General features: G+C 40.2%; 2 protein-coding genes across 3 annotated transcripts; both read right to left on the bottom strand.

Moving 5' to 3' along the window:
• Nucleotides 1-1,199: 1,199 nt before the first annotated feature.
• rpn2 (ribophorin II) lies at nt 1,200-14,030 on the bottom strand. The gene is made up of 17 exons (XM_062986298.1): nt 14,001-14,030; nt 12,646-12,833; nt 12,395-12,490; nt 12,101-12,276; nt 11,400-11,475; nt 11,111-11,245; nt 10,842-11,018; nt 10,162-10,280; nt 9,941-10,046; nt 9,192-9,283; nt 8,187-8,301; nt 5,497-5,691; nt 5,285-5,371; nt 5,036-5,131; nt 3,702-3,777; nt 3,225-3,354; nt 1,200-1,727 (listed from the first exon to the last, which is right to left on the bottom strand). Exons 1-17 carry the CDS (start codon nt 14,011-14,013, stop codon nt 1,712-1,714), a joined length of 1,893 nt encoding a protein of 630 aa, XP_062842368.1. The 5' UTR covers nt 14,014-14,030; the 3' UTR covers nt 1,200-1,711.
• Nucleotides 14,031-15,520: 1,490 nt separating this feature from the next.
• mybl2b (v-myb avian myeloblastosis viral oncogene homolog-like 2b) lies at nt 15,521-25,627 on the bottom strand. Of its 2 annotated transcripts, none has more exons than XM_062986703.1 (16): nt 25,545-25,627; nt 25,355-25,464; nt 24,200-24,287; nt 21,628-21,699; nt 21,012-21,104; nt 20,307-20,527; nt 19,968-20,115; nt 19,825-19,881; nt 19,528-19,728; nt 18,642-18,914; nt 18,013-18,155; nt 17,816-17,915; nt 17,608-17,715; nt 16,763-16,879; nt 16,521-16,679; nt 15,521-16,266 (listed from the first exon to the last, which is right to left on the bottom strand). In XM_062986703.1, the coding sequence occupies exons 2-16, from the start codon at nt 25,372-25,374 to the stop codon at nt 16,138-16,140; spliced, it is 1,929 nt and encodes a 642-aa protein (XP_062842773.1). In that variant the 5' UTR covers nt 25,375-25,464; nt 25,545-25,627; the 3' UTR covers nt 15,521-16,137. The 2 variants fall into 2 exon arrangements, with proteins under 2 accessions (XP_062842773.1, XP_062842774.1); XM_062986704.1 differs by having other exon boundaries at nt 16,521-16,676.
• Between the last annotated feature and the right edge of the window lie 611 nt (nt 25,628-26,238).

Below are 26,238 nucleotides of genomic sequence, written 5' to 3'. Positions count from 1 at the left end.
CACATTGCAGTGAGAAGAAATTTATGACCATTTTAAGATTTCACGCATGAACAGCCCTTTTCAGCCAGGGTACATCATCCCAATAACATTAATCTGCTTCATTTCATTGTCTTGTCACATTATCTGACCTTTTAAAAGCTTGATACAATATGTTAAGATTAGTTTCTTTAATGGCGCTCTGGTGGCACAGTGGTAAAACACACTAGTCCACCAGTGCTGAGATCTCAAGCTCTCAGGTTTGAATTTTACCTCTGCTATCAGCCAGCCAGGCACCTACACCGACATATGATTGGCTGTGTGTCTATAGGGGAAGGGGCAATGGCTGAAACAAGGTTCCATGGCACTGACCAGTCAAGGTGCCTGCATGGGGGAGGGGGATTGATCACAGATGTAATGTTGTGGTTTGTGAGACTCAGCCGCTGGCAGGTGAAAAGAAGCGATCGGATGTGGATTAAAGACTAGTTAAAAAAGACACAGGCAATCATGACCTTATCATGACCTGATATGCGATTGACTGTGTCTCTGTATGAAAAAGGGGCAATGGCTGAAACAGGGTTCCATGGTGCTGGGGTAATTATGACCATTGATCATGATCACAGAGCATGGCTCCTTCTGCGATAATGCGTTTTGTGACTCCGTCGCTGGCAGGTGAAAAGAAGCGATCAGAGTTGTGGATCAATGAAAAGCCAAAAAAGATACAGACAATCATGACTTTTATGGACAATCATAACACTTCTGCAGCCTGGACTGTAGACTCTTACTAAGTCTGGTCACAAGTTTAATTATCCACCAGTGCTAAGATCTCAAGCTCTCAAGTTTGAATTTCAGCTGTGCTATCAGTTGGCCAGGCACCTACACTTACATACGACACTGAGGTAATTATGACCACTGCTGACTAGTCAAGGTGCCTGCATTTGGGGGGGTTGATCACAGATGGCAGAGCATGGCTTCTTATGTGATACTGAAGTTTGTGAGACTCTGCTGCTGGTAGGTAACAAGAAGTGATCAGCGTGGATCAATGACCAGCCAAAAAAGACTCGGACAATTATAACCTTTCTCCAGTCTGGACTGTAGATTCTGACTCAATCTGGTCACAAGTTCAATAGTTTGTGTGTTAATTACTTTTCTCAGACATACAATCATAACAATCTCAGCACTTACTCTGACTTAAGGGGGGGAAAAATCAAAACCAAGAAACGTGTGGTGTTGTTTTTTATTTTCTTTACAAAACCAATGATTGCTGGGTGTTCATGGTGTTAAAAGCTGGACGAATGGCACAATCAATAATCAGTAATCAACATAAGTATCAAAATTTGGGAATAGAGTGAAGTTGAACAAATGCTGTTTGTCACTAGAATTCAAATAAAAACGTAATTGATCACATCACCTTCAGAAAACACCAGTTTTTAAACAAAGGACGGGGACAAAACATCAGACAGCTTTCAGTGGGAAAAGCACCTGAACAGAACCAGCTTAATCTTACAGTGCATTCAGTTTTCCAACAAAAAAAGTTAATGAAATTGTAAAACTGCATTCGTGTTTTCAGATTTGTAGACGTCGTCCTTTATTAGAACAGTGGGGTGAACTGTCAAGTGTCAGAGTCACACCAGTTTACTTCCACCAACCTTTGCTTTGCTTGCCGGATTTCTTCACTTAAATAAAGACATGAACAAAAATGAAGCGCCAGTCTTCTCAAGACAGCTTTCCATGATCATTTGCTCTCTTGTCTGAAAAAGAAATCAAAAGCTGTTTAGAACTGTGCAATGAAGCAGTCTTGTTTGTTTTCATGCACAACACACAGTTGACACTTTCTGATTGCAGGACACTGTTGGTATTATGTTTTTGGTTGGTACATGGTTCTCCTCCCAGTACTGACTCTGGAGTGTTGAAAGCTTTGCTGCACACGATACACATATAAAAACTCAGACACAGAAGATTCTTCTCAGCTGGATTGAAGTACAATTGAAGCACAATTGAAGCACAATTGTGGATTCTTACTGCGGTATGCCTTTACGTTGTATGTAAGAATCCACAATTGTGCTTCAATAAACTTCAATCCATTTGAGAAGAATCTTCTGTGTCAGAGTTACCTCAGAGACTGGATTGTGAGCAGAAAAGAGTACTTACAATCCAGTCTCTGAGGTAATACATTAAGGGTTTTTCCACCACAACACACAATACCATGTTATGACCATGTCATTGTCAATGCAATGAATGTTAAGAATGGTACACCACCCAAACATTACATGTTTAAGAGGGACCCTCTCGAGTGATAAATGGGGTATGGGAAAGGGAGGGTGACAAAGTGTACAGAGTGATGGGTAGGCTACAGACAAAGGTCATCTGTATGGTAGACAACCAATGAATGTTTGGACCAGATAGGTATACCTAATAAAGTGCTCAGTGAGTGTACATTTGTGGTACTACATTTAAATTACCTGTAAATACCATGTCATTAATAGCAATAAGACATGCATGCCAACAAGTCTTTCAATGAGCTTGTTTATAAAGATACTCAACAGGGAGTATATGGGACGGCAATGAGGCACCACACAAACAAATAGTAATGACATGGGGGTGCAAACACACAGCCATGCACTTGACACCAAAATTGGCATGCTTTCGTTTGGATGCGGAGTCTTACTTCAGTCTGGAAGACTGGGCTTTGGTAAAAATTAAGGGCATTCACCGCAGACTTCTATACTTAGCCAACCTACTAGTCTGCTCAGCAACAACCCTGGAAGAAGATGATGTGGAAGGAAGGGAAAAGAGAAGCGGACAGGAGGGTTAGATAGCTAGAAAATACTGTAACATTACAGAGGAAGTCTGAGGGAAATATTGTCCTTTCTGTAATTCCATTAAAATTCAGCATGAAAGACGTAGCAAAGAAAGTGAAAGACTGCAAAAGCCAACTTGAGGTAGAATAAGAATGTCAGTGATTAACTAGCAGCTGGATGTGTCATTTAATTTTTTTTATTCATTTTAGGCTTGATTTTGAACTTCAAGATGACATACAGATCTCCACCCAGACACCTAAGGGCTCAGACCACTAATTTGAGACTCACCTTTAGTGTGCTTACATCAGTTTCTTTCACAAAGTGTAATGAGGCATTAAAATCATAAACAGTATCTGTTTTGTGCCGGTACGGAGTCAGACAGCATGTTAAACTCAGTGTAAGACTAATCCTTCAAGATGATGAATACAAGGAGGATGCGCACTGTACCTTTTGACTGCTTTCTGGGCCAGCATGCGGTTCCCAGCCAGGAATGTGAGGCTGCCAAGGATGGCTAGATATTTCAGAGTCTGGAACATGTCCAGTTGAGTCCAGTACACGTACATCAGGCCCAGCATGGCTGAAACGGAGAGAAGAAATAATCTAGAACATCTGGAAGACGTACTTAAAATACTGCATTGTATATAACCAAACATGGCTGTGGCATGAAGAAGAACAGAAAGTAATATACCAGGTATTGGACAAAATGAACACCCCCAACTACCCCAGACAAAAACAAATAATGTCTATATGTAGATGTCCAACCGGCCAATATTACTGGATCCCATTAGGCTAGCGTAATTTACCACTGTGACACCCAAGAGCCCTGATTTGAAGTTTTATAAATAAACATTAACAGCATTAACAGAATTCAAAATGTTTATCCAGTCAGTGGGCAGTTTAACAAGGATGTTTCTTGGCACTCACCTGCATGACCGAGGTGGAAGAGGATAGAACTGGGAGACAGACTGAAGTTGGAAATGTTGGCACCCAACTTGATCCACTACACAGAAATAAAGGGGATGTTTAGTCATTACAATATCTTTCAGAAAACTTTGCTAACACTTAAAACAAACCAAACAAAACCAGTTGGTAGGTTAACAAGCTCGCAACCTTTGAGGCTCCTGGTTGCAACACTGCAACATATTTGCTTTAGTTGTTTAATAAACTATATATAACCATATTTAAAAACTACAGTAGCCGTTAAGGTACTGGACAGGTAATTGAAGGGTTTCTGGTTCTACCCCACCACAAGTTGCTGCTTGGCCCCTGAGCAAGGCCCTTAATCACTCCTATTGTATTCGGCTTTGGATTAAAAGCATCTACTAACTGCTTTAAATGTAAATTATACAACAGGTAGTTCCGACCTTACAATCTGATTGGTTGAGAAGCGTTCTAAACGTGCTGATATTCGTGATAACAGCACGGTCTTTTCACACCACAATGGTATTACTCCGCTGACGCGTTGCCCTTAACGACAAGCTTCATGCACACAAACGCGCACGCAGGCGACACAGACTTTTTTTCCCGGTCACGTTTTAAATCCGTTATCTGATATACAATCTAGCGCACTGTGTAGGGAACATAACCAGTTGTCTAATGCACTCTCTAGTGCACTATGTAGGGAACATATATCCATGATCTGATACACAGTCTAGTGCACTATTTAGGGAACATTAATGTGTTTGTAACGCGAACAGTTAGTTAAGCCAGTTAGCAGCTCCTAGTAGTTCTGTTTTCATCCAAAGCCTTTGGTGTGTGCGAGAGGTTTTTTTATTTCTTTTTTTCCCTTCGGAGGTTCTTGCTTTCTTCTTTTTCTTCTTGTTCTTACCTCCCTGAAATGAGTTTTTGCAACTTGGGATGTCTGCTTTGTAGTGTTAAACTTTATATTCGTTGTGGAACTACTTTTTGGCGGAAGGTATTGTCAATATTAAAGCATATTTAATATGAAATTCAGGGCTTCTTTGATTTATTTTCTTTCTTTATTTTGTAAAAACTGTTGTATAAAAGCAATAGAACACTCAAGGTCATGTGTTATCGCACGATACACACTCCCTCTCGTGTTCTATTGCTTAATTGACCCGCCCATCCTCTGTGTAGGCGCCAGGCTGTCTGATAGCAGAGCAGAGATTCGAACTGAAGAGCTCGTGATCTCAGCAGAGGTGGGCTAGACTGATAGACCACACCACCACCGGAACTCCAAATATTGGTTAAAAACAGTAGCCATATGAGGTGCAAAGCAATAATTGTAAAGCTCATACCACAATAATCAGTAGCAGAAGGGGTGAGAGAACAAGTGCAGTAAATGTGTTGGACAGGACAGTGGGAGGTCTCTTCTCGGGCTCACGGAACAGATGCTAGAAGCACAGAAAACAGGTTTTTCAGTACTGTAGTAAATAAAATCACTGCCATTCATAAATTCAATTGATTATTCTCCTTTTTCCTTCCATACAGGCAGAGCCGATTGGACACCCGGCAGATTGTGTAACATTATTAATGAGGTTACCCACCTGGATCACTGGTTTGGGAACGTACAGATTTTTGGACTGAACAGCCGATGGAGCTTCTTCCTCAATAAACTTGAGAACAATGTCAGCCTTTAAAGAAATGCAAAAATAAATAAATAAATAAATATTTAATTTCTAAACTGTGGGACACTCTGGTGGTCCATGAGATTAACAATAATTTGATCCTCATAGAGAAGTTAACAAGGTTTACATACCACATTCCATAAGACCGGGTTCTCCAGTGTGGCATCTCCCACCATCAGATGGAGCGCGTAGGTGCCAGACATTGAATCAAACTCGGCCTTTCTTTCAGCTGTGTCCAGCTCGAACTTGTACAGCTTCTTGCTGTCTGGCTCAGCCACAAACACCACTTCCTGACCGGTCTTCTGGTTATGAAGCCTTACAAAGGTCTGAGTAGAGCACAGAGGAAAAAGATCACTTGGGAAGGCTGGTGTGGAGTGTAAGACCTGAGCTAGAGTTCGTTTAACTTTGGAGATGTTTCAGGTTTATATTTAAAGCCTATGATAATCAGATATACAGTGTATAACAAAAGTGAGTACACCCCTCACATTTCTGCAGATATTTAAGTATATCTTTTCATGGGACAACACTGACAAAATGACACTTTGACACAATGAAAAGTAGTCTGTGTGCAGCTTATATAACAGTGTAAATTTATTCCTCCCTCAAAATAACTCAATATACAGCCATTAATGTCTAAACCACCGGCAACAAAAGTGAGTACACCCCTTAGTGAAAGTTCCTGAAGTGTCAATATTTTGTGTGGCCACCATTATTTCCCAGAACTGCCTTAACTCTCCTGGGCATGGAGTTTACCAGAGCTTCACAGGTTGCCACTGGAATGCTTTTCCACTTTTCCATGACGACATCACGGAGCTGGTGGATATTCGAGACTTTGCGCTCCTCCACCTTCCGCTTGAGGATGCCCCAAAGATGTTCTATTGGGTTTAGGTCTGGAGACATGCTTGGCCAGTCCATCACCTTTACCCTCAGCCTCTTCAATAAAGCAGTGGTCGTCTTAGAGGTGTGTTTGGGGTCATTATCATGCTGGAACACTGCCCTGCGACCCAGTTTCCGGAGGGAGGGGATCATGCTCTGCTTCAGTATTTCACAGTACATATTGGAGTTCATGTGTCCCTCAATGAAATGTAACTCCCCAACACCTGCTGCACTCATGCAGCCCCAGACCATGGCATTCCCACCACCATGCTTGACTGTAGGCATGACACACTTATCTTTGTACTCCTCACCTGATTGCCACCACACATGCTTCAGACCATCTGAACCAAACAAATTAATCTTGGTCTCATCAGACCATAGGACATAGTTCCAGTAATCCATGTCCTTTGTTGACATGTCTTCAGCAAACTGTTTGCGGGCTTTCTTGTGTAGAGACTTCAGAAGAGGCTTCCTTCTGGGGTGACAGCCATGCAGACCAATTTGATGTAGTGTGCGGCGTATGGTCTGAGCACTGACAGGCTGACCCCCCACCTTTTCAATCTCTGCAGCAATGCTGACAGCACTCCTGCGCCTATCTTTCAAAGACAGCAGTTGGATGTGACGCTGAGCACGTGCACTCAGCTTCTTTGGACGACCAACGCGAGGTCTGTTCTGAGTGGACCCTGCTCTTTTAAAACGCTGGATGATCTTGGCCACTGTGCTGCAGCTCAGTTTCAGGGTGTTGGCAATCTTCTTGTAGCCTTGGCCATCTTCATGTAGCGCAACAATTCGTCTTTTAAGATCCTCAGAGAGTTCTTTGCCATGAGGTGCCATGTTGGAACTTTCAGTGACCAGTATGAGAGAGTGTGAGAGCTGTACTACTAAATTGAACACACCTGCTCCCTATGCACACCTGAGACCTAGTAACACTAACAAATCACATGACATTTTGGAGGGAAAATGACAAGCAGTGCTCAATTTGGACATTTAGGGGTGTAGTCTCTTAGGGGTGTACTCACTTTTGTTGCCGGTGGTTTAGACATTAATGGCTGTATATTGAGTTATTTTGATGGAAGAATAAATTTACACTGTTATATAAGCTGCACACAGACTACTTTTCATTGTGTCAAAGTGTCATTTTGTCAGTGTTGTCCCATGAAAAGATATACTTAAATATCTGCAGAAATGTGAGGGGTGTACTCACTTTTGTTATACACTGTATGAGTGCTTTGTATTTGTGTTGATCCTTGCATTAAAGGCATGACCTATAATCTAAAACTCCACAGGGAATGTGAGAGGTTTTCGCAGATGAGAACTCTAAAATTAATATGAAGCGGAAGGTGCCCAGATATGGCTGTAATCTTCCTGTGGTTGCTATAGTGATGCACCTAATTATTACCTTTAACTTAGCTTGCCTTAAACTCCAGAATAGGCACTCTGTGCAGCACCAGATGAATTAAGACATATTTTAATTAATGCTTTAAGCTTTCTGTACGAATCACTTTCTGAGGTATTTTTTTAACTTCCAGGTACTTTTGGGAGGCCATGATTCAATCATTAAAGAATAACCGGACTAAACCAGCCCAAAGCATCAAAGATCCTCTGGTATACCGGAAGGTGGGTATTATATATACTTTTCTTTATGACCATTCTCTCAATCCAGTAATTTCTATATCCGGACTGTAAACCCGCTACCGCTTACACAACCCCCTGTCGGATCATGGTCCAATCTGTGGTCGCTTTTTTCCCCACACACCGACGTATCGTGTACAGAGAGCCACGCTAAGCTCCATGTGACCAGTTCCAGTAGTATATAGCAAGCTTTGGGTACATACATAGAAACATTTTTAAGAATGTCTGGAAAAACCAAAACAGCACAGATTCACATACATTCTAACTCATCTTATAATAAATCATTCTGGAGCTATGAGGTTGTGGTGCATACCTGGTGAGGAGTAAGCTCTACTCCGGTGGCTTCATCAACCAACTGAAAGGTAATAGCAAAGTTCTGGTGGCTGTCAGCCATGAAGGAGGTCTTGGCCTTGTTGGGATATTCCACTCTAAAATATGTAATAAAAAATACATTTACATTTTTGGCATTTAGCAGAAGCTTTCATCCAAAGCGACTTACAGTGCTGTGACAGTATATCGCTTAAGCAATTGAGAGTTAAGGGCCTTGCACAAGGGCCCAAGTGTCAACCTGGCAGTGGTGGGGCATAAACCACTGACCTTTCAATTACTATTTCAGTACCTTACCCACTAGGCTACAACTGCCCACATGAACATAAATAAATATATAAATGAATATAAATAAAAACAAGAATCAGTGATTTATTCATTTTTAACCCTTAATTTAAGAAATGACTTCATGTTGTGGCTGACCAATTTATTTGTTTTTTGTAGATTTACACAATCCATGAATCTGATGCCTGAAACAAACTAAGAAAATAAGAATGAACGTTTTATAGAATATTTAAGTAACACTATAGCTAGATAATGAACAAGCAAAATAGTAAAAAGTGAGGTTATCATAACTAGTTATAAAAGGAGGATCCAATAACAAAGGCTCAGCAAACCATTAAAATGTGTAATTAACAGGAAATGTGATGCAACACAGGGTAAAAATGCCTTATTTGAGTGTGTTGTAAGCAATTCTAAATTTGTTAATATTTACAAAATACAATTTGGTTTGCAGAACTATTCTTTTGGCTTGTACTATTATGTAAAACTGATCATACAGAAACAAATCATATCCAGCTAAGACCTTGGTAGCATCATATCTGATGCAGGTGTTGCCCATATGCAATCCGATGAGAGTGTTACTAGGGTGCAGACTGTACTTCAGCATCATGTAGTGAGATTGTGAATGTAAATCTCACTTGTCAGTTAGACATGATTGTTTTTATTGTATTATACAAAATGTCCCAACTAGTTTGTACAAGGATCTCACCTGGTGGTCTTGGCACCGATGCTCTGGTCCTTGTCGACCACAGACAGGTCCATGTTGTTGATGGCTACCTTGGTGGAGACTTTCACCTTAAGCTAAGGATATGTAGAGAAAAAAAACTAAACTCAAAATCACACTAAAAACAAAAGGTTAAAGCATACTGAAAGACATGACATGGTATTGTTCAGGGTTCAAAAGCCTTTAAAGTATTAGAGCCTGACCTCAAAGAGAAGCTGAATGCTCTGTTTGACCTCACAATTAGACCAAACACAGACAGAATAATGCTTTTTAAAAGCTGCTCACGTAATTTGACTACATGGAAGAATAAATCATTGGTTATTTTAATAATTAAGAGCAGGTTTCTGACCTTTAGTGAGACAAACACAGCAAGTCAGCTACGCAGTACAAACCTACGTTGCTAGTAGTACATGCGTCACATGTCAGAACTCATCTAACTGATACTAGAGGACATGAATTGTAAATGGTAGCATTAACCGCTCTAACAATGATTCTAATTACGTATGGGTCAAATTAGTCATCCAAGCACATTTAAACAGACTTCTGACAAAACATATGATTCAGGGCACATTTATGTTTTTAGCTTAAAGAAGCATGATTAGACACTAAAATGTGTATGCATTTGCTATACAATTTAACTTCATCAGTATTTCTGGAACTGGCTGGATCTGGATCTTGGATGCAGATCTTATGTTTATAAATGTTTTAAGGCTGTGTGGTATACTTCTACTTACATCAATGTGGTTGGCCACAAAGCGACTGTCCCCAGTAACTGACACAGAGCACTGATAGTAACCGCTTGCAGGCTGGCTGGCCATAAAGTTCAGCTCGAAAACACCACTAAAAAGCAAAAAAATTATGACAAAACAGATGAGTAGTCTACAGAGTACAGTCCTTACAGAATCTGCCAGTGCATGAACTACAATTTGATAATCAAGTGATCAGGGTGTCATACTCGCTCAGGGTGAAGGGAGTCTGGCTGAGTATTGGGGTTTTCGAGGTTGCAGAGTTGGCCGTCTCTAATAGCACATTGGCTGAGCTTAGAGGCTGACAGAGAACATCAGTCACCTGGAGCTGTGGTACAAACAAAGAAAACATAGACCTGAGCACATGATCATACAGAAACAAATCAAATCCAGCTAAGACCTTGGTAGCATCATATCTGATGCAGGTGTTGCCCATATGCAATCCAATCCGATGAGAGTGTTACTATGGTGCAGACTGTACTTCAGCATCATGTAGTGAGGTTATGAATGTTTCCCTAAAAGGGTTAGCATATTACTCACTAAATAATAGATTAGGCACAATATTTAGCTACTAGTTAAACAAGTTTTTAGAATGTCATCTATTCAAAATCAAGTAACCTAGCAGCAAGTAAAAAACACCGTATTTATTTTTACTACACGCAGTTATATTAAATTGTTGTTCTGACTCTGTCTGGGACTTTTTACTATATGCATCCCTCTGCTTTAAAGATGTAATAACCAATAGATACTTTTACGATCATTACTGCATAAATTGCACCACAATATGAATTCTATATTACAAAGTAGATGGTGTGCAGGTATTTACATGTTGGCTGGCTGGCAAATTTTAAACTGGCAAGCAGAGCTGGCCACAAAAAGCGATACATACCTGCAGGAGAGGATAACCATGTGAGATTGATCCAGAGCCCAGAGCAGTAATGACGACGGGCTTGTGAAAGCGGTTGTTGGACAGAGCAGCAGCAGCACTAGCTACGCTAAACGCTTCAGACAGGGATTCCCATGACTTCTTACTGAAGACGGAGTTCATCAGCTGGATTACTTGGTCCTAAAAAGAAGACACAAATGTCGCAATGTAGCAAAATCATTATCTAAGCAAACCTGTAAGACTGGACAAACAAGTGCTGTTAAGAGTTTTACCTCTTTCAATGGAGGCTCCATGTTCACGTGGTCGGACAGAGCATATGCTGCAGACACAAACAGTGCTGTGGCCTCTAGTCCTTCCTCAAACTGCAGGTACACGCCACCCAGGTCATCCAGTCGAGCAGCCAGATCCTACGTGTGGAACACAAAAGTTTGGCTTGGAGAACAGAACAGATATTTAACATTACACTAGTTCAATCAGCAGTGATGACAATGAGAAGAACTGAATTGTGGGCTGTTAAATGTTGAGCCAAGTTGGATCATCTGCATTAATAAATTATCTTACCTCAATTTCCTCCAGGATCTCTCCCAGTTCAGCATGCTGAGAAAGGCGGGAGGCCGTCTGCAGTGCTTGGATGATGCTGTACACACACACACACACACATATACATATAATTAACTACAACTTTCTTCACACTTAACTAGTTAACATTAAAACTGTATATATTACTAGCCTACCTGGGCTAGTACCTAAGCTAAAAAGAAACACATGGTGATCAAATGTAAAAGGACTACCCCAACCCAAAAAATATTTAGTCAAATAATCCAATTTCGAGTTTGAATCTCAGCTCTGCTAACAAATGGCCAGGCACCTTCACAGACATGGGTGTCTATGTCTGAGGGTCAAAGGTATTTGTTATTGCTGCTGGCTGATCGATGGGACCTGCACAGAGATGGGGAGTAATGGGAGATCAGTGTGTGACTCTCTGTACGCAATACTGCTCCCTGAATGAACCCGCCTCATGCAGGTAAAAAGAAGAGGTTGGCAGGGGCGTGTATAGGTACGGCCCTCCTTGTTCAGGGCACTGCAAGGGTTCTGCCGTATTAGAAGAGTTACAACTGAGTAACTAAATAGAACACAGAAAAATGCAGAAATAAAACATGACCAGTATGAATACAGTTATACTGAGGCTAGTATTTAAGAGACATAATCACTAAACTTTCCTAACAATAGAGGTACACAAAATACCAAGGTTTATTACTTACGCCAGAACATTGTCCTCCTTGGAAATCCGAGCTTTAAGGGCACTGACCACCTCCTGTGAAGCCAGAGGCAGTCCGAAGGAGCTAAGAGCACTCACAGCCTGGTGGATCTGAGAGACGGTGGAGTCCTCACTCACAGCAGCAAGCAGCAAATCGCGCGTCTCATTTGAAACTGCAATCTAAAGAACAGAAGTAACAACAATAATACTAATCAACCAACAGCACAAAACAAACTTAATCTACCATCCCAAAACTGTCCAGCATTCTTCCCTTACTACATGACATTAAATCTTATACCTGGCAAGATGAGATTGCTTGACTGGCCTCAGCAGCGTAAAAGAGAGATTCAACATTTGAGGTGTCCAGATTGGACTTGATGAATTTGCAGGCCTCCTAAAGAAAATAGGTAAACACATAAAATGCATTATCAGACACGCAGGCCAAAAGTTTTCCTTTTTGTTTCATGACATGTTACTATCCAGAAGTTTTGTCATTGCATTTCACATTTATAGTCACAGTTAGCCCTTCCAGTGTGAGAGAATCCTTACATTTGAATCGGCCACAGACACTCCCAGCTTGCTCAGGCCAACGATGGAAAAATATGCAGACTTCAAGTCCCTAAAAGGCTGGTCCAGGGCAGCCTGAAGTCTGTCCACATCTGTAGGTGTTAGGTGATGTGATGGGGTCAGTGCCTTGGCTCCGAGAGCCAGGATGAAGACCACTATGCCGACCAAACCTTTAAACACACACAGACATTAATAAGCATGCAAGTCAAATGTTTGACACTAAGAATGGACATTGTAAACAAAAAAGATCCATTATTTATAAAAATTAGTATATTCCCCTGATTGGGCAATTGCAAGGATGTGGTTGAATAAGCATCAATTAGTTCAAAACGCAGCATCATGCACCCTTGTAAGAATCAATAGTCAGTGCACCCTACTTTCTAACCAGGTGACTCCAAATTTGAGCTTATGACTTTTAAAGTGCTAAATATCTAGCTAGGAAAAAATCTTGACCTTTTGAGGCAGCATAGCCGCTTTCACACAAAATAAAAACTTGATTTATATTTCTGTTGGTTGTGTAGCTCCACTACTTAGGGGTTGCCAAAGTGGGTCATTCTGGTCTGCATACTTGATTTGGCAACCCTTCTTTTTTTATCTGGGCTTGGGACAAGCATTGAGAGCGCACTGACATAATTAATAACAAGGAATCAGGGTTCCATGCCAAAACATGAATGGCATTAAATAACTTCCTAACCATAAGATCACAATAAAAGTCACAATAAACTCAAGAGAAGTTTGTGTTCAGATCATTAAGTTACAGAAAAAGAACAGCCCCAGAAACAACGAGAGCCCAAAACACACTGGCTTCTAACGAATGAATGACACGTATCAGGTTGTCAAATTTTTGGGCTTAAAAAAATAACTCTCCACCCCCTACAAAGGTGCCCTACCTGCATAGCACAATACTAGCGCTTACACACTACCTAGTGAGTACTACACACACCTAGGGAATGAATTGGAACACAAACACACAGGTATGAACCTGCTGTAAGACAATACTACCACGGCGTGAAACTGTATAAATGAACTCTAAACGCAAATACATCTTAGTTTTGTGTAATATCTAAGATAAATAAAAGTCAAGAAATACTCGAAAAATGTTGCAAACACGCCAACAAATCAGTATCACCGCCTTACAGTAGTTAGCCAGTTAGCACGCTAGCATCCTGCAAAAGCCGTTTACAGAACCTACACTGTTCACAGACACTGTCGACAATTTAAAACATTTTATTTGAAACCCACGTAAAAAACCCACATAACACTTGCTGTTTGAAATGAACACCTAATTAAAACGCTATTATTTTAATAAAGTTGTAAAAGTAAAATAAATGACTTACGGAGCAGCGCCATGTCGCTGTATGCAGCGTCACCACAAACGCAGGGAAAGCTACAGGCGTCTAACCTGAACTCAGCACAGGGGAGGTTTTAGTCTGCTACATATAAATTTAACACTCAAATTTAAACCGTAATAGAATAATTTAATAAATATATTATTAAAATATACCGTTTAGTAAATATATGTTTTCACAAACTTTAAAAAGGCAAAAACGCATTTAAAAATCCAACAATACAAAACCAACCACCCCTACAGAACAATATGGTACGGCCCAACTATTTCTTTGCTAGTAGGATAAAAAGTCGCTATATGTAATGTTTATACTTTTAGATATACACCGTAATTACATAATGTGTTTTTAAATTCTTTTAATAATAATTTATTTTAATTGAATGTCGAAGGCATAAATAAATAAGTAAATATTTTATTGACGATAGTAAGGCGTTAATTTGACATTGTGTCCGGTTTCAATTGGTCGACCGTGCACACATTCAGACCAATCAGAAGCGAGTTAAAGAATGAGGTAGTTCATACAGTCAGGAAAGTAGCAACACGATTTCATTCATTCATTTCCCGGTGGATCCGGGCCGCGGTGGATCCGGGCCAATCAGTGCAACTTCATGGGTTCACATTTATCCAACCTTGCAATTTAGAGCACTTACTATACGTATTAGTATGTATTTCTATGCGAGAAAATCGAAGTCGTTCAGTCCTTTTCAGACACCATCCCGATCAGAGTCGCTGATTCAAGGGCACAAGCCATTAATACACCATGGGCATGAACAATTAAAAGTTAACAAGTGTTATCTTTGTTACTTGAGGGCGACACGGTGGCTCAGTGGGTAGCAATGTCACTTCACAGCAAGAAGGTCCTTGGTTTGATCCGCAGGTGGGGCGGCCTGGGTCCTTTCTGTGTGGAGTTTGCTGGTTCTCCCAGTGTCTGTGTAGGTTTCCTCCGGGAGCTCCGGTTTCCTCCCAAAGACGTGCAAGTGAGGTGAATTGGAGATACAATATTGTCCATGACCATTACTTACTTATTTGTCAAGTGAAAGGTACCTTTCGTTGTAATGCCAGAAATGCAATGTCTTTCATCGGTTCAAAACCAAGATCTTAGCTGGATATGTGGCAAGACTTTACCAATAGTTCCCACACTGAACACACCTTCATCGGTTTTGCCATAATTGAGAACAAAGCCCCAGCACCAAATATATTTTTACAGAAATTAAATAAAAGAAAAAATACATTTAGCTCCAAGTGAGGTTCTTTTACATGACTAGGCTATAAAAATTAAATGAAGTTGTTTTAAATAAATAAGATGCGGGCACAGCTGGTTTAGGTGGTGCCAAACAGCAACAAGGATCTCCCTCTCAATAACTGATTGTTTTAATTTGCTATGTAATATTAGTAAGTGAATGTGTGGTTTGATGGTGCCCTGCAATGAATTTGACCTGTCTAAGGCATATTCCTTTCCCATGACCAGTGTTTTGAGTGGCACCAGACTTAAGGCAACTCTGACCAGAAATTTATATTTTTTATTATTAATTACAGCATGTATACAATTAATGCAGAGAATGGCTTAACAAGTATGTATAAACATTGATACAAATTCTCAAATGTGTGGAATATTTTCAAGATGTACATTTCTACAGGGTGTGAATGTTTACCGGTTGATTTTATTAGAATAAATGTTTAACTTTTATCATTATTGGGATGTTCAGGAGAACCACTACCTATAAGGCTTTCTAAAGTTGGAATCGACTTGATGGGACTTAATAACAACAAACTAGACATGAAATTTGAAACAAACTAAATTCAACAAAACTTGACCAGTATCGATAAAGGTAGCACCAGTTAATCATGTTTCTGTTATTTCTAAGGCATGAAAAAAAGAACTCTGAGATAGACTGACCCAAACAAAACCTGGTCCACAACCTGAGATTGAAAGCACCATTACTCATTTGTCAAGCCATTTCCATTACATGTAATTTTTGTTTCTCGCAAATAAATTTTACACTTACATTATTAACAACATATTTTACATATTTTTTTTAACACAAGACTCTGCAGTAACAGAAACTAGAAGCAATAATTAATAACTGAGTTTCCAGAGGAGTGCGAAGGCTAAGGACAGACTAGTTTCAGGACAGGATCAGAGCTCGTGTGTGTGTGTGCGTCTTCAGAGACCGAAGATAACGCCGGGCTTTTTCCGTCATTATCAGCTGATCTTTAGTTCGTCCACATACGACTGTTTCCCAAGCTGGTGACATCTGGGGGAAAAAAAAAAAAAAAAAAAAAAAAAGAAAATGGACAAATAATTACTAAAATTATACTAACAAAATTAGAGTTGTGGTCTGGGAAAGTTTAAGTCATGCAGTAATTCGTAAAAGCTTCTGTTGTCAAACCAAACAAATCGCACACAGTCTGATTAAGTCTAACTAAATAGTGCAGGTGTGAAAACCATACAATTAAACCAACGTTAGCAGAACATAATATTCCTCCATTTATGTGCTCCATAACTCACAGGTGCAGGTGGGGCAGTTTGCGGGTCGGTCTGTACTTGTTTGCTGGTTAGTCCACTCTCGCTAGGTCCAAGGATAAAACCCTGGTCCAGAACGTTCTCCTCCTTCTTCACCGAATACGACAAGTTGAGAGAGGACGTGTTGAGTGACCGGTCTGCCTGCTAAACAAGAATCAAGCTCGTTATATACACACTTTGAAAACAAAAACAAAGCCTGCTTTATAGGTGTAGTGACGATTTTGTACTTTTCTGCTGGATTTGGCAGCCGTTTTGGGGTGCAGGCATCGAGGAGGTCGAGTTTCCTTACAGTCGATGACGTCCAGGGCCAGCGATTTGCGCACTTTCTTCATAGGGGGCCGATGCTGATAGAGAGAGGGGTAAAACAGAAAGGATATTAACAAGATGTAGGGTCCACATATAAGGAAAACATGTATGACACTACAGTCTTGGGATTTTTAAGGATTTGATATTCTAAGCACTGAGATCTTTATATTTACTTCTGTGCTATTTTGACAACTAAGGTTAACTGAGAAATAGTGGCTGGCGCACTATTCTGGTCCCAGCATCAAAAATCCCAACAACGCAATTGCACCTGCTATACTACTACCAGATTAGCACATACTACATGTCAATATGTTAGTGTCATTGCAGTGTAGACTACAGTTGTAGCCTAGTGGTTAAGGTGCTGGACTAATAATCAGAAGGCTGTCGGTTCAAGCCCCACCACTTGAGCATAACCCTTAATCCTCAATTACTTAGACTGTATACTGTCACAGTACTGTAAGTCGCTTTGGATAAAAGCGTCTGCTAAATGCCGAAAATGTAAATGACTACAGAATGAGCCACCATCCAATCACCGCTTGGTCAATGGGAGTCTGTTTTAATGGATATATACAGTACAAGGAGGTGAAAGTTTAAAAAGTGTCAGTAATTGTCTACCCACGAAGGTAATCTATTTGGTATGTTTAGCTTTAAAAAATAATCAAAGGATGTACATGCCAGACAGGTGTACCTAATAAAGTTACTGTATTCCAGAGCCAAGATTCAAACCTACAACCTTCAGATACCCCAAAGCTCTTTCTCTACCTACCACTTGTCTACGTTTCTGTCCCGGACTTTCTTCCTTTATGATGAGCTCAATCCCTGCTTCAGTGCGCAGAACCTCCTTCAGGTCCTCTTCAAGGTTGGGCGTCTGGGGCTGCACCAAAGAACCATCGTATTTCACACACACGCACACATTTACACATGTAACCAGCATTGCTTTTAGCTTTGCTAAAAAGTGGTCTGAAATTCCTTACCAGAGGTCTTATGGGGCCATACTTCTCCAGGGCATTTTTAAAGGGGGTCGGGGTGCGGGGCATTCTGTCCAGATCAGCTTTGTGATTGGGCGTGATGAAGCTAGTTAAGAAGGGAAAAGTTGCAAGTTAAAAGAGAGTTCCGTTATTCAAACCAGATTAACTGCATAGGATGAATGTATAAAGGCTGAAGAACATACACAGAGTTTTCCTTCTGAGTAAGGGGGGTTTTGTCCCGGTGCAGGGGTGTGGTTACGATGGCCTTCTGGCTACACACAGGAGTGGATGTCAGAGAAGGCATTTCCAAATCGAATGCGTCATGTTTGGTCCATAGGTTAAGAAACTGGATAAACAGAAACACAAAAGAAGAAGTTTGGGAAACGGATTGATTGATGTGTTATAGGAATGTCTATGATGTCAGATTGAGACATAGCCGTTACGAAAAGCCATGCTATGCTTTATGTGACAAGCCACCACCCCCACCCGCTCAGAGCCCAGACCAGACCCCCCTCCCGTACAGAGCCCAGACCAGACACGCCACAGTGGTGTGTTTACGCATTAGCACTGTGCCACCCGATCAACAACAAACCTTGACTTTAAAGAAAACATACCCTGCATTCACACTAACAAGCAAACAAGGCAATGACCAACCCTTCGTTTTCTATTCAGCTTTGCACCAAGGAACCATAAATCACTAGACGCCTACAAGCTAATTTCCTCCTTAGCGACTCATAACAAGTAGTAGCATGCCAAACGCTATGCTATCCCTTAAGTTATAAAAGGACACGCCATGTTCACATAGCAGACTTCGTCATGTTGCATGTAGTACCTGGGAGGGAGAGAAGGGCAGGTTCTTCACTGGCGTACTTTTGGGAGTCATGGAGTCGTTAGCATCCGGGGAGAGAGCAATGCGACGACGGGTGCGGCGGCCCAGGATAGACGGTGGTGTGGCACCGCCGGGGGAGATGGGGATGAGTTCCCCCTTGCTGCCTTTGCTAAGCTCTTGTAAGGCGCTGCCCTCCAGGCGGAACTGAAGCACTTCGGGACTCTGGTTCTCTTCAGGAAGCTCAAAGTCAGCCAGGTTACACCAGCCCTCGAGGTCCTGCAGATGGAGAATTAAGCCAAATATGGACGCAGCTTTGTTTGATTACAATTGTGGCCAAATACAATAAGTACATCAAGTATGTGGACACCCCTCCTATTTATTAAGGATTCTCAGCTACATCCATAGCTAGCAGGTGTAGAAAACCAGTTATATGCATCTGACTTGTGGCAGTGCTATGAAGAAGAACCTTTCCTGTTGCGCATGATACAAGGTACATACAAACATAATTTAATAAGTTGTGGCTATGCAACCTTGACCTCAAACCCCATTCTACACCTGCAGTATGAATTGGAATGTTTACCGTGAGCCAGACCTTCTGGACCTCACAAACAATCACTCACTCACTTTTCTTAACCGCTGATTCAATTAGGGTCGCATTGGGTGTGTGCTGAAGCCTATCCCAGCTTTTAAATGGGCGCAAGGCACACAGTAACACCCTGGACGGGGCACCAGTCCATCGTAGGGCAGACACACCCAACAAATGTAGCAGCAGTATTAACCCAACATGTCAACACGCCTGATTTATGCTTTTGACATACTATATGGTTAAAAATGTGGATCCCTTTGTTTAAAATCGCAAGACATAAGACAAATCCACATGTTTGCTCACCCCTTCCATTAACTCCATCACCTCCTTCAGAGTGGGTGCTGCGGAAGGCGAGAGGAAGCCAGAGCCATCATTAACCCAGGCTGGAACGCTGGTGTTTGCCCCACTCTCTGGCTCATTTGTGGGCGTCGTTGGCGTTTTTGTTGCCGTAGGAGATGGGGATTCAGTTGTTTCAGCCTTCTTTGGTTCAGACTCTGCAGGCTCCTGGAGCAAACGAAGGTTTATGAAAATTTTATGAGAATAAATGGCTAAAACAGGTCTTAAATGCTCAGTGGTCATTTTAACTTAAGTGTGCTGTACCTGTGACTCCACCTCTACTGAGGAAACCTCCAGACCACCACTGTAGCACAACGCCTCCTGTTGGAATATACAAAAAAAACCTCTAAATGTATCTAAAAAAGCAATGGGGTTGATTAAATTCAAACATTCTTTACTGTACATACCAGCAGGTCAGTGTTGTTCTGGACGGTAGTGTCTTCCTCTTCAGGTTGGGCTATGAGGGGAAGAGTTGTGTCCACTCCGGCATAATACCCTGACTCAACTTTGCGCTTGATGGTGGAGTTCCAGTGGTTTTTCACTGCATTGTCCGTTCTATGAGGAAAACAATGCAGTCAGTACATACTATATTTTTCCACTTAAGGTACTTCATGACTGTGCAAACCCTGATTTGTCTCTGCCACCTTTTTGCTATTAATAAAGCAACTTCGATGCTTGCTTTCTAAAACATCATTAAAAAGATACATTTTTCATTCTACATTCAGCCAAACCCATAAAGTCTTTACCTTCCAGGGAGCAGCTTGGCAATCTCAGCCCAGCGGTTTCCCAGCACACAGTGTGCTTTGTATATAATCAAGTCTTCGTCTGCAGTCCATGAGGACTTCTTTACATCTGGGTTAAGGTGGTTGTGCCAGCGCTCTCTGCACTGCTTGCCTAGTCGGCCCTTAAGGTGCTTTGCCACCATGGCCCACTGCTTGTTGCCGTATTTACTCACTAACTCGATAACCTAGACAAAAAGGTTAAAAATAATAACATAAATTGCAAATGTATTGTGAGATACACTGTAATACAAGCTTGATATAAATGAACAACAATGATCATCCTGTACCACACTTTAGCTTGCTTCAATTGTAAAATTGATTTTGATGTATGATAATGCCATCATTTATGACAGAAATCATATAAATGCCTTAAAAAGAACAGTTTCTCTGAACGGTTTGTACACAGAACTTGTACATGAGGGTAAGTATCAAATCAGTCCAAAGCTTCACTCTAGAGCTCTTTCTATAGCTACACAATCAACTACCAGAGTTCATAAACACAATCACATATGGCCAAAACCAGCTGGTAAGTAGGTGACCTCACCTATTGCTATCAGGTGTATAAAATCACTGTTCCAGCATGAAGGGAGATGGAATGTTCAACAAGCTCATGCTCAAATGTCCACATACCGTCTGACCTACAATGTACTGCCAATTTGAAAGGCTTACCTTTTCATCTTCCTCTTTAGTCCAAGGCCCTTTCACAAGGTCTGGATCCAAAACCTTGTACCAGCGGTGCTGACACTGATGTTCTGACCGGTTCTAGCAAAACAAAGATAATTTTTTAATTTGCTACAAATATGGAAAGTTCAAGAAGGTCCAAACGTAAACAGGGTGGGTACCAGAAATGTAAATCTGTAGTAATAGATATATACAATAAAAAACAGGTAATTGCTAAAAAAAAAAAAATGGTAATTTCTTACAATGGGTATGTAAATATAAGGTGTTAACAGGTTGGTTGATCATTCGGTTAGTAGTGTAAACCTCTGTTCCAACTGTTTAAAAGCCAAAACATCATATTATACCACCAATTTACTCAGATGATCAGTGGTTGGTAAACTTGACATATTTGGAAAATTAACTTCAGGGTTTCCAGTGTTGCAAAAGTTGAGATGAAACATGTAGATTAAGGGCATACACTGCACATTATGGCAAAGATTTTGTATACAATAAACAAGTGTACTGCATGCATCAAGTGGCAAAATACAGGCTCAAACTTTATCACAGTTTATGGACAAATTAAGGCAGCCCTACAAAAAATTTTTAATTCCACACACAGACTTACTGGTAGAAATCCAGCAATGTATTTCCAGTCACTCGTTCCTAAATTCTGGACCAACGTTCGCAGATTATCATCCTGAAAAACAATGCAACATTGTTAAGTAATGAGAATCCCAATTTGTACTCAGTATTGTGACTCTTTTGATCAGGAGTAAACCAATTGTTAAGATTATACAGTGTATCACAAAAGTGAGTACACCCCTCACATTTCTGCAGATATTTAAGTATATCTTTTCATGGGACAACACTGACAAAATGACTTTTTGACACAATGAAAAGTAGTCTGTGTGCAGCTTATATAACAGTGTAAATTTATTCTTCCCTCAAAATAACTCAATATACAGCCATTAATGTCTAAACCACCGGCAACAAAAGTGAGTACACCCCTAAGAGACTACACCCCTAAATGTCCAAATTGAGCACTGCTTATCATTTTCCCTCCAAAATGTCATGTGATTTGTTAGTGTTACTAGGTCTCAGGTGTGCATAGGGAGCAGGTGTGTTCCATTTAGTAGTACAGCTCTCACACTCTCTCATACTGGTCACTGAAAGTTCCAACATGGCACCTCATGGCAAATAACTCTCTGAGGATCTTAAAAGACGAATTGTTGCGCTACATGAAGATGGCCAAGGCTACAAGAAGATTGCCAACACCCTGAAACTGAGCTGCAGCACAGTGGCCAAGATTATCCAGCGTTTTAAAAGAGCAGGGTCCACTCAGAACAGACCTCGCGTTGGTCGTCCAAAGAAGCTGAGTGCACGTGCTCAGCGTCACATCCAACTGCTGTCTTTGAAAGACAGGCGCAGGAGTGCTGTCAGCATTGCTGCAGAGATTGAAAAGGTGGGGGGTCAGCCTGTCAGTGCTCAGACCATACGCCGCACACTACATCAAATTGGTCTGCATGGCTGTCACCCCAGAAGGAAGCCTCTTCTGAAGTCTCTACACAAGAAAGCCCGCAAACAGTTTGCTGAAGACATGTCAACAAAGGACATGATTACTGGAACCATGTCCTATGGTCTGATGAGACCAAGATTAATTTGTTTGGTTCAGATGGTCTCAAGCATGTGTGGTGGCAATCAGGTGAGGAGTACAAAGATAAGTGTGTCATGCCTACAGTCAAGCATGGTGGTGGGAATGCAATGGTCTGGGGCTGCATGAGTGCAGCAGGTGTTGGGGAGTTACATTTCATTGAGGGACACATGAACTCCAATATGTACTGTGAAATACTGAAGCAGAGCATGATCCCCTCCCTCCGGAAACTGGGTCGCAGGGCAGTGTTCCAGCATGATAATGACCCCAAACACACCTCTAAGACGACCACTGCTTTATTGAAGAGGCTGAGGGTAAAGGTGATGGACTGGCAAAGCATGTCTCCAGACCTAAACCCAATAGAACATCTTTGGGGCATCCTCAAGCGGAAGGTGGAGGAGCGCGAAGTCTCGAATATCCGCCAGCTCCGTGATGTCGTCATGGAGGAGTGGAAAAGCATTCCAGTGGCAACCTGTGAAGCTCTGGTAAACTCCATGCCCAGGAGAGTTAAGGCAGTTCTGGGAAATAATGGTGGCCACACAAAATATTGACACTTCAGGAACTTTCACTAAGGGGTGTACTCACTTTTGTTGCCGGTGGTTTAGACATTAATGGCTGTATATTGAGTTATTTTGAGGGAAGAATAAATTTACACTGTTATACAAGCTGCACACAGACTACTTTTCATTGTGTCAAAGTGTCATTTTGTCAGTGTTGTCCCATGAAAATATATACTTAAATATCTGCAGAAATGTGAGGGGTGTACTCACTTTTGTGATACACTGTATATTGGAAACAAAAAATGGGACTTTAAAAGTCAGGACTGTTGAGGGTCTGACGAACTGTTAACATGTAAAAAATAAACACTAGAATATTATGTTTGGACAACTTAACAGAAAACACTTTTAATACTTCATGTTGTACTCTGATAATAGGAAATTCTGAGTCTGAGGGGAAACCCAATTCAGACATTAAGCAAAACGTTTAGTACAATTCCAAACATTTAAAAAATTAAATAAAAAAGAAAACAAGTAAACAATTAACTTTATCAATTTGTATAAAGCTGGTGTTTAAAAGTTAATGATTTCAGATGCAGACTCTTTAATAGACAGAAGACTTTAAAAGCCAGGACTGTTGAGGGTCTGCCGAATTGTCAACATGTAAAAAATAATCACTAGTTCTGTTTGGTCAACATAACAGAAAACACTTAATACTTCATGTGGTACTCTGATAATGGGAAATTATGGGTCTCCTGTGGGAAACCCCATGCAGACATAAACTCAGTGCTGGACTTTCATCTGGACATCTGATGATGAAAGTACACACCAGGTATTCCTGTTACTATATACAGAAATGTATAGTTTATTTTAGCTAAAATAAAAATGAGTGATACAAAGATTTTTCACCTGAGTTCATTTTCATCAATGGCTTTATATTGAGGTCTAGAAACCTTCCCCTTACAGCAATTTGGTTTTATAAACTGTTCATTTGTATGTAGAACAACATCAGTTGGATGGATTTGTCTTGCCTCACTGTATATTCGTACCTCATCTTGTGTCCACTTTACTTTGACTCTTCCGCAGTCTTTTGGTTCAGCTGCATCGGAGTCAGTGTCCTGACATTCTGCATCCTCACTGAAAACAAACAAACTCATCAGTATATCACACAATAAAGCTCTGTTAACATGGGAAACACTGTTGTCAGGAGGGGTGACGACAATCTAAACTGACGAACCTAAACTGAAGTAGCATTACTGCAAACAGTGAACATGTTGGGTTCAACATGTTTTCCAGTAGTGAGGTGGTAGCAGTATTTTATTAAGAGTTACAGTTATATATACTTTACATGATTAAACATATAAAGTGAAACTCTGCATCCACACAGGAAACACCCAATGGACATCTGTTAAGATGGGAGACAATGCTGGTCAGTCAGGGGGAGTAACAACAATGTGCTGAATGACCTGACGCCATTTAGCTTTGTGTTGTTTACATGTGTGCACACACAACTAGCAAGTCTGTGTATTACTAGAAACATATCAATGTGTTTAGGGATTTTTCTCCATAACTGTGTAAATACGTTCATTTAAAAAAACTGACATTGAAACCAGTTTAGTTTAAATACTTTTTTTTACATACACTTGTATGAATTGGGTGTTATATGCATTGCTTAGAAGTAAAACAACAAGCCTGAAACTTAATTGGCTAAACACACCAAAAATATTATTTTTTAACCTATTTTGTTGTAGTTTGTGTCCTGTATTTAAATATCAGGTTAAACATTTATTAAATCAATGAATTAAAATCAACAACTTTCTTTTGTTGGGCGTTAAGCCAGCTGGCTTGCTAAAGGCCACTAGCCATCAAGCAAAACTCAGTACAATTCTAAATGTCAAAAAAAAAAAAGAAAGAAAAAAAGAAAAACAAGTAAACAATTAACTTTATCAATTATTATAAAGTTGGTTCAGTGTGTGTTGTTTAAAGTAAACAGACTCTTTAATAGATCACAGCTACATATAGTATTGGCATTGGGCGCGCACAAGTACACCGCCATCAATCTGTTCCACCAACAATCAATAACAACTCACAGTTCTGTTCCATACCACCATGCACATTTAATAAAACATGATTTAACACATCAGACAGATCGGACATGTTTGTATAATAAAACACACGTTTAATAAACCACTTTCTGCACTTACCCGCGCGACCACCAAGACATTCCACTGCTCTTTTAACAAATCCTGCTCTTAAAACCTGCTTCTCCACACCGCACATGTGCTTCACTGCGCTCTTTCTACACCAGAAACATCTAGATAAAGAATAACAATAATCAAATGAAGTTTTGATTCGATTTACATTAAAGCAGCAGAAAGAAGCAGCAGCAGTTACCAGCACTCAGACTTCTGGCTCGCGCTTCTTTTTCGCATACGATACCGCCAATTACGTCACAAGACTCCGGCTGCGCGCGCAGCTCAACAAACGCCCATAGAGGTGAGCACAGTGTTTATCAGAGTCATAAATAAAAAGAAAATAGGATTAATTTTATTTCTATTAAAATACTATAATAACAAGTTATAACAGTTATTACAAAGCCATAATAAAAGCTCATCTCAGCGGTGGTGGGATAATAACCACCATAATAATAATAACCACAATAGTAATACAAAAAATATATATATAATAATAATAATTCTTATTATTAATAATAAACTATAATAACAAGTTATAACAGTTATTATAAAACCCTAATAAAAAACTAATCTTAGCAGTGGTGGGATAATAATAATAATAATAATAATAATTATTATTATTATTATTATTATTATTATTATTATTATAAATAATACATAATAATTAGTAGTAGTAGTATTAAAATACTATATTATTATAAAATCATAATAAAAACTAACAAATAATAATTATATTGATTTCTTCTATTCTATTTATGCATCTAGTTCAATTTCCCAGTTGTATCTCCTCTGCTGCTGCAGACCCTGACCAAGGAGTTATATTATAATTATATATAATCATAAATATTATAAAAAATAACATAAACCACAACTACTAAAACTAACACTAAAAA

The sequence above is a fragment of the Trichomycterus rosablanca genome, chromosome 24 (assembly GCF_030014385.1).
Source record: "Trichomycterus rosablanca isolate fTriRos1 chromosome 24, fTriRos1.hap1, whole genome shotgun sequence".
In the NCBI taxonomy this organism is placed as follows: domain Eukaryota; kingdom Metazoa; phylum Chordata; class Actinopteri; order Siluriformes; family Trichomycteridae; genus Trichomycterus; species Trichomycterus rosablanca.
This window is presented reverse-complemented; position numbering and strand designations above follow the sequence as displayed.

Excerpts from the sequence above, each read along its gene's own strand:
- mybl2b (XM_062986703.1), bottom strand. The coding sequence starts at position 25,374 with ATGTCTTGGTGGTCGCGCGG. Across the intron at positions 18,156-18,641 it reads TGCCCTTCTCTCCCTCCCAG|TTTCTTAACCTATGGACCAA; the intron begins GTACTACATGCA and ends CTGTTTATCCAG. Across the intron at positions 16,267-16,520 it reads AAACTGCCCCACCTGCACCT|ATGTCACCAGCTTGGGAAAC; the intron begins GTGAGTTATGGA and ends TTTTTCCCCCAG.
- rpn2 (XM_062986298.1), bottom strand. Across the intron at positions 10,281-10,841 it reads ATGGTTATCCTCTCCTGCAG|CTCCAGGTGACTGATGTTCT; the intron begins GTATGTATCGCT and ends TTTGTACCACAG. Across the intron at positions 3,778-5,035 it reads TTCTGCTACTGATTATTGTG|TGGATCAAGTTGGGTGCCAA; the intron begins GTATGAGCTTTA and ends ATTTCTGTGTAG.